General features: G+C 47.4%; 1 protein-coding gene across 1 annotated transcript in view; it reads left to right on the forward strand.

Moving 5' to 3' along the window:
• Window positions 1-2,708, forward strand: part of LRGUK (leucine rich repeats and guanylate kinase domain containing) — a 71,574-nt gene extending 68,866 nt beyond the window's left edge. The window contains exons 20-21 of the mRNA XM_068170938.1: window positions 760-929; window positions 1,892-2,708. Of these exons, the coding sequence (XP_068027039.1) occupies window positions 760-929; window positions 1,892-2,043 (322 nt within the window). The 3' untranslated portion in view covers window positions 2,044-2,708. The remainder of the gene's footprint in view (window positions 1-759; window positions 930-1,891) is intronic.
• The last annotated feature ends 5,482 nt before the right edge of the window (window positions 2,709-8,190 follow it).

An 8,190-nucleotide genomic window follows, 5' to 3' on the forward strand; every position in this document is an offset into this window, starting at 1 on the left:
TTATTTTTCATTGCTTTTTAATTTAGCTGACTGGGAAATTTTACTAGAGGGGGAGGAAAAAAAAGTAAGTCAGGACACATACCTGTGTTGTCACTTTGGCTGCTGCAGCAACTTCTTTTCGAGGCAATTCCTGTTTTCTTTTACTCACCGAGAGAACATCATCTGCAGTGCACCACCACAGAGTTGGAAATAAGGAGCTCTGAGGTCTGAAACTGATTCACTGTATGGCCTGAACTTTTTTATTCCATCTGTCTCTGTGATTAATTAAATCAATAAATGAACATTGAGAGGGGTAGTAGTTGTGTTTGCTAGTGCTAGAAGTTCTTAGAGAACTGTCATGTGTGAAATAGCTTCATGTAACTGGTAAGTACTGGGATTTATTTCTGACTTTTGGCAGGGTGGTGTGACTGCAACATCAATAATATTGTCAGAATGAGGGGAAATGGCCTGAAACTGTGCCAGGGGAGGTTTAGGTTGGATATTAGGAAAAATTTCTTTGCTGCAAGAGTGGTGAGGCATTGGAACAGGCTGCCCAGGGAGGTGGTGGAGTCACCATCCCTGGAGGCATTTAAGGAACATGTGGACATGGCACTTTGGGACATGGTTTAATGGCCATGGTGGGGTTAGGTTGATGGTTGGATTTCATGATCTGAGAGGCCTTTTTCAGCTGAAACAATTCTGTGATGCTAGGGTGTTATGATTTGGTGCATGTGCCCTTTTTGTTGCTGTTTTAAATCATGAGTCATTTCCCTTATGCAGCTCCAGAGAATCTGGTCCTGCTACTGGACAATTTCTAACCTCAGCTGGTGCTTCTGCTGCTGAAGGTCTGACCGTTCGAGCTCCTCTTCCCCATGGTCGCCTCACTGAAGAGCCCAAAGCTGAGCATCGGGATTTGAGAGGAGCTGGAAGTGGAGCGGATAGGCGGAAAGGTTTGAACCATACTCTCAAGTAACAGTTTTGCTGGGGCTGAGTGTCTTTCTGTAATGACAGTACTTTTACTGGAGTGACAGGACAGCTTCTTCATGCTTCTGGAGATGACACTGTTACAAGCAACAGTGTCACAATGTGGCAGAATCATCACAGTGTGAACACAACACAGACTCGTAAGATCAGAGAATGGGTTGGCTAGGAAGGAACCTTAAAGATCATCTACTTCAACCCCCTTGCAGTCAGCAGGGACGTCTTTGACTAATCCAGGTTGCTCAAAGCCCCAGCCAACCCAGCTGTGAACTCTAGCAGGGATGGGGATTCCACAGCTTCTCTTGGCCTGTGCCACCACCCTCACAGTGATGACTTTCTTCCTAATATCTAATCTAAATCTCCCCTCTTTCAATTTAAAGCTACTACCCCTTGTCCTGTGTCTGTATGCCCTTGTAAAAAATCCCTCCCCTACCTTTCCTTTAGGCCCCTTTTAAATACTGGAAGGCCAAAATAAGCTCTCCCTGGAAGCTTCTCTTCTCTGGACTGAACAAGCCTAAGCCTGTTAGCTTGTTCTCACAGCAGAGATGCTCCAGTCATCTTATCTTTGATAAAACAACTTTCTCTCAATGAACTTTTGGCTTAATTAAAAACAGTGACTGCTTAGGCATAAAGTTACTCTTCCATTACCACAAAATTCCAGAATGGTGGGGTGTGGAGGGGACAAACCACTCTGCTATGAACAGGGTCACTGAACAGGTTGTCCAGGATCCCATCCAGGTGGGTCTGGAATCTCTCCAGAGGAGGGCAGCCGACTGCAGTGCGTATGTAGAGGTAGAGCAGTCACTAGACTACCTGAGGAGGTTACTCTTCCCCCACTTCCAAACCCCTGGGTTTTCAGCTGGAGATGTGCTTTGGAATAAATGTTGACTTTTCTTTGTAATGCTTCTTCCCTTGTTTATAATTTCTGCAGAGACTGACCTCACTAGTGACAATCTCCAGAGAAAACACAGCAAGTCCAAGGCTGGTTCTGCTTATGTGCCTGAGCTCATCAGCTGGGCAGGTTCCCACTCCAAACCTGTCCTACCTCCAATCCCACCTGGCCGAAAGAAGACCGACCCTTGATGGCCGCTGCGGAGTCTTTGCCACGGTTACACTGCATCTAACAGGAACACTGATTCTGAGATGCTTCTCTTCCCACAAAGCAGAGTCTATCCAATATTATCTCGAAATCCATTTCTGATTAACTCTCACCAAAATGTTATTTATTTATAACTTTATTAAAAAGTCATTTCTGTATCTCCCCAGGCTCTCTCAGATGGGGAACGGCGCAGGTGTGTTTTTCCTGCCTGCCACATGGCCATATCTTTCATTAATTTCTCTCTTTCCTCCTCTTCTTATATTATAGATTTAATTGAGGTGTGGAAGCATCAGGGCCTCTGATAATATTGCAGGACTAATTATTTTGAGGAGGGACTTGGTGAAACGTTCAGAGTGAAGTTAGGAGTGAAAACTAATTCCTGGTCTTTATTTTTTAATAAAATGTGGGGTTTTGAAGGGATGAGACAAGACTTCTTTTGATTTAGAAGTGTATTTAAACAACCTAGTGAGGAGTCATCAGGCAAAAAAAAAGTACCTTTCTTGAGAACTAAGTGTAGCTGTAAGTAGTATGTAAAGATTTGTTTTTCTCTATGTGGAGCAGAGCTCTGGCAAGTAAATAAAACTCTTCAGTTAATGTTTGCCCTGATTAATTTTCATTACTATCCACTTACAAAACAGGCAGTGAGGCCTCTTTGCTCAAGCAGCTTCCCTGAGGAAGGGATATTGCCACAGCAACCCCATGCAGTGCTATAGGCTGGGGTCAGAGCAGCCAGGCAGAGAGGGACCTGGGGGTGCTGGTTGATGGTAGGATGAACATGAGCCTGCAGTGTGCCCAGGCAGCCAAGAGGGCCAATGGCATCCTGGCCTGCATCAGGAACAGTGTGGCCAGCAGGAGCAGGGAGCTCATTCTGCCCCTGTACACTGCACTGGTTAGGCCACACCTCGAGTCCTGTGTCCAGTTCTGGGCCCCTCAGTTTAGGAAGGATGTTGACTTGCTGGAGCGTGTCCAGAGAAGGGCAACAAAGTTGGTGAGGGGTTTGGAACACAAGCCCTATGAGGAGAGGCTGAGGGAGCTGGGGTTGCTTAGCCTGGAGAGGAGGAGACTCAGGAGTGACCTTATTGCTGTCTACAACTACCTGAAGGAGGGTTGTAGACAGGCAGAGGTTGGTCTCTTCTCCCAGGCAACCAGTGCCAGAACAAGAGGACACAGTCTCAGGCTGTGCCAGAGGAGGTTTAGGCTGGAGGTTAGGAAAAATTTCTAGACAGAGTGATTGCCCATTAGAATGGGCTGCCTGGGGAGGTGCTGGAGTCACCATTGTTGGTGTTCAGGAGAAGACTTGACAGGGTGCTTGGTTGCATGGGTTAGTTGATTAGGTGGTGTTGGATGCAATGATCCTGAAGGTCTCTTCCAATCTGGTTTATTCCATTCTATTTGCTATTCATATTCCAGCATGAGTCCTCCAGAGGTTTTTGAATGCACAGAAGATATGGCCACAGTGTGGAGGCAGGTCCATGGAAGAGCTCTGGTTTACTTCACCATGGATCTCCACAATGTAGACAAAGGGTTTTGTTGATAAAATGGGATGAACTGAGCAAAGAAGCACAGCTTATGGTAAGTAATTGGTAGATTTAGGTAGCCTGAGCTTAAATTCCAGTCAAGCCTATAAAGCATCTCAGCTTTTTATTAACTAGTATTTTCCATAGAGCAGCTGCCTGTGTCCTCAAGCTGAAGAAAACAGCTCTTCCCAGGCACCAGTTTTTTATCAGCGATTCATGGCAGAGCAAAAAGCAAGGATGCTCTGTGGCCTGGGTTCAGAAGGAGTTCAGGCAACCAAAGCTGCAGCTTTGACCTTAGTGGGTTCAGTTTTGTGATTCTGTGACTGATCAAATGAAGCCTTCAGACATCAGCAGAACCCCAGCATGGTGGGGGTTGGAAAGGACCTCTAGAGATCATCCAGTCCAACCCTCCTGCTAAAGTGGGGCCACACACAGCAGGTTTCCCAGGATCACAATGGCCAGGTGGGTTTGGAATCTCTCCAGAGGAGTCTCCACAATGTCTCTGGGCAGCCTGCTCCAGGGCTCTGTCACCCTCACAGAAAAGAAGTTTCTCCACATCTTCAGATGGAACTTCCTGGATTCTACTTTGTGCCTGTTGCCCCTTGTCCTGATCACAGGACACCACTGAACAGTCCAGCCCCATCATCTTGTTCCTGCTCTTTAGCTCTTGCTGAATATTTATCAGATCCCCTCCCAGGCGGCTCTTCTCCAAACTAAACCACCCCAGGGCTCTCAGCCTTTCCTCCTCGCAGAGATGCTCCAGGCCCCTCAGCTTCTATGTGCTGGACTCTCTCTAGTAGTTCCCTGTCTGTCTTGAACTGGGGAGCCCAGAACTGTTGCATGTCTAAGCAAGAGCCTTTCTGCAGCCCAGCCTTTGGCAGTGACTCTTCCTATCAGCACTGTCACTGCTAGAAGCAGACCCTGTGTTTGCAATCCTGCCCTGAACTTCAGCAAGTGCAGTTCTGAGAAGAAAATCACTGACCTGACTTAGTTCTGCTCTGGCTCAAACCAGGTCCTTCCTAGTTCTCACCCCTTCCACACTCAGCTCTCCACTCTCTTGGAGTGGTCACTCCTTTCAGTGTACAACAGACCAAAACATGACAGCTTATCCCTGATCTGTGCTGAATTTCCCTGGCTTTAAGTCTGCAATCCTGCAAAATCCTTATCCATATTAAAGGAATGAGCAGAGTGATCTAAACTGCTCATATTTACAGGAACAGCCTTAAAAATGCTAAGCTCTGCAGCTCAGGAGTTGTCTCTGTTTGATTACATAGAGCTGAGCATAAAGGTGGAGTAAAAATACATTCCTTTTATTTCCCAGTTGTGAAAAGAACCGATTTGTTCCCCTGTGATCAGGCTGTTGGTTGGCTTACTTGTGTTTCATGCAGACAATGTTTGAAGACAATCTGCTATTTTGCAATCAATTTGTGAGTCCTGAGCTTCCAACACTTCCAAATGTGGCACTTTCAGTGGGGTCACACATGGTGGAAGAGAGAAGAAGGACCTTGCCTGGAAGTTGGATGTTGAATTTAAAAAATACCAGAAAGAATCTGAATTTGCTGAAGTTAACCCAAGGGAATACTCATTCTCTTGCCTTCCCTCCTTAAGTCTTACTGCCATTCAGTTCCTATCTTTCCTCTCTTCAGCAGACCACAGATCATCAAGGTGGGAAAGACCTCCAAGATCATCAAGTCCAACCAACTGAACTGCTGAACCAATTTACAAGGCTCCCCAAAGCAACTGCATTAGGCTGATCTGCTCTGTGTCTACTGCATTGTGAAGCATGGAACATCTAGCCAGGTTAGAAAGCAGAAGACACAGGATCACAGAATGTTGAGGGTTGGAAGAGATCTTTAGAGATATCTGGTTCAACCCTCATCCTAAAGCAGGGTCACCTGCAGCACGTTACCCAGGATCACAATGTCCAGGTGGGTTTGCAGTCTTTCCAGAGGAGGACACTCTGCAACCTCTCTGGGCAGCCTGCTCCAGGGCTTCACCACCCTCACAGCCAAGAAGTTTCTCCTGTTCAGATGGAACCTCCTGGGTTCCAGTTTGTGCCCATTGTCCCTTGTCCTGTCACTGGGCACCACTGAAAAGCATCTAGCCACATCCTCTTGCCCCTCAACTCTTTAGCTCCTGCTGAGCATTGATCAGATACCCTCTCACACTGCTCTTCTCCAAGCTCAACAGCCCCAGGGCTTTCAGCCATTTTTCCTCATGGAGATGCTCCAGACCCCTCAGTATCTTTGCAGTCTCCATTAGACTCTCTCCAGTAGTCTCTTGAACTGGGAAGTGCAGAACTGGACTTAAGACTCCAGATGTGGCCTCAGTAGTCAGAGTAGATGGAGAGGAGAACCTCCCATGACCTGCTGGTCACTCTTCTTCATGCATGTCAGAATATTGACCTTGGTCACAAGAGAACACTACTGACTCACAGTGAACTACTTGTCCTGTAGCACTTCTGGGTCCTTCTCTGCAGAGCTGCTTCCCAGCAAGTGCCCCCTCCCCTGTGGTGGTGTAGACATGTAATGTTTACCTTTCCTTAGGCAGCTGTGACGCCCTGCAGCTTGGTGGGTTTGGTTTAGAAGGTTTATTTTTGGCTCAGAAGGTGGAGCTCTGTGCCTCTGTATTTATAAAGCAGGAGATAAGCGTGGGGCTGTTCCAGGGAATTCTGTTTGCACTGGCAGGAAGCATGTTTGGATTACATCTTCAGTGAGCCACCCTCAAACAAGGCTCCAGTTTTGCAGAGGAGACCACAATGAGCTGTTTAGTTTCCCTTTGTGAAATGAAACTTTCAGCATTCAATGAAACTAGGAGCTGTGGTTAGAAGCAGAGAATCATTAAGACCTCTAAGGCTATCACATCTAGCCTTCTACCCACCATGTCCTGAAGTGCTACTTGTTTTTCAAACACCTCTAGGGATGGTGACTCCATCACTGTTCTGGGCAGCCTTTCTATGATGACAACCCTTTCTATGATAAAATTGTTCCTCATGTCCAACCTAAGCCTGCCCTGGTGCAATTTGAGCCTATCTCCTCTTGTCCTATCACTTGTTCCTTGGGAGAAGAGACCAACACTGACCTCGCTCTAACCTCCTTCCAGGGATCTATAGAGAGTAAGTCACTCCTCAGCCTCCTTTTCTCCAGGCTGAACAATCCCAGTTCTCTCAGCTGCTCCTCACCAGCCCTGTTCTCCAGACCCTTCACCTTCTTTCTTGCCCTTCTCTGGACACACTCCAACCACTCAATGTCTTTCTTGCAGTGAAGGGCCCCAAAGTGAACCCAGGATTCAAGATGTGTCCTCACCAGTGCCCAGTACAGGGGCACAATCCCTGCCCTAGTTCTGCTGGCCACACTCCTGCTGATACAAGTCAGGGACAGCACCACAGATGCTGTAGGACAAGGAGATAGTTACAGGATGATGGGTTTGTTGGACATCAGGGGACAGCATTTTAAAGCAGACTTATGCCTGAAGGAGGAGACAGAAGTTTGCCAGCTAACCCTTTCATGCTCAGTGAAGAATTCCAGGAGTACCAGAATCAGTCCATAAATAGCTGGTCCTGCAAATCTGCTGAGCACATAGAGTGCTGGAGGCCAGGATGCTCTGTGGATGGTAATGGAGTGCACAGGCAGCTTTGCAACCTGCTGCTGGCTTGGTAGGAGGGCAGGAGACACATGGCAGCTTGGGTTCTCCAGGAGCTGCTTCCCAAATCAGCCTCTCTATTTTAAAGAAGCAAATGCAAAATGCTTTGGTGCCATGACCTTCATCTCCCCACCTCCCTCCTCCACTAAACCCACTGATATGGGCCCCAGAAACCTGAGAGGCTGGTGGGGATTTGACTTGCTGGTGAAAGCACCACAAATCCAGCAGCTACACCTTGCCCTTTTATTTTTTAAAGCATAATCTGGAAGCAGATGATGAACAGTTTCCAGCACTGCCCCAAGGGCTGTTTATTTCTCTGCAGAGCACCCGTATCCATGTCTAAAGCTACCTTCCTGAAGCACCCTGTCATGTCCCAACAGCTTCTTGCTTCCCCTACCTCTGCCTGCTCCCTCAGGACCTTGTCTAATTGAATACACTGCATAAGGTGCTGCTAATTTAGCAGCTGTCAAAATGAATTAGGATTTTTGTTAGCAGTACCCTGGTGGGGCTGAGGAATCACCCCTTGGTGTGATTACACCAACCAACCATGTTTCTCCTCACATCCATGACCCAAGGAAGACCCAGAGAATGGCTTAAAGGAAACCCATCGGGTCCCAGGGAATGGCTTGAAAGTGATCCATCAGGTCTTTCCCTAATCTCACCCCACACTTCTACAGTGCAGCTTCAACAACTCCAGCCCTGAAATCTGTGTTGAGTCCCCCAGTTGTTCCATCACCAACTGCCTTTGCAGCCACCTTATCTCCTCCCCATGGGCTTCAGGGTTGGAGCTCAAGCTCCTTGGTGCAGCATCTGTCCTGCAGCCCTGGCTCAGCTCTGCAGGCCCTGTGTAAGTTCTGCACTAAATCTTCCTCCTTGGACATACCCTTTTGGTAACCTTCACAAAATATTTTGAGCTTCCCAAGTATTTCTTCTGCCTCCTGTAAGGTGGAGGGAGAGGAACCCTTGTAGCTG

Source organism: Melanerpes formicivorus, unplaced genomic scaffold, assembly GCF_026170545.1.
Source record: "Melanerpes formicivorus ecotype bairdi unplaced genomic scaffold, bMelFor1.0.p_v2 SCAF_3, whole genome shotgun sequence".
In the NCBI taxonomy this organism is placed as follows: Eukaryota; Metazoa; Chordata; class Aves; order Piciformes; family Picidae; genus Melanerpes; species Melanerpes formicivorus.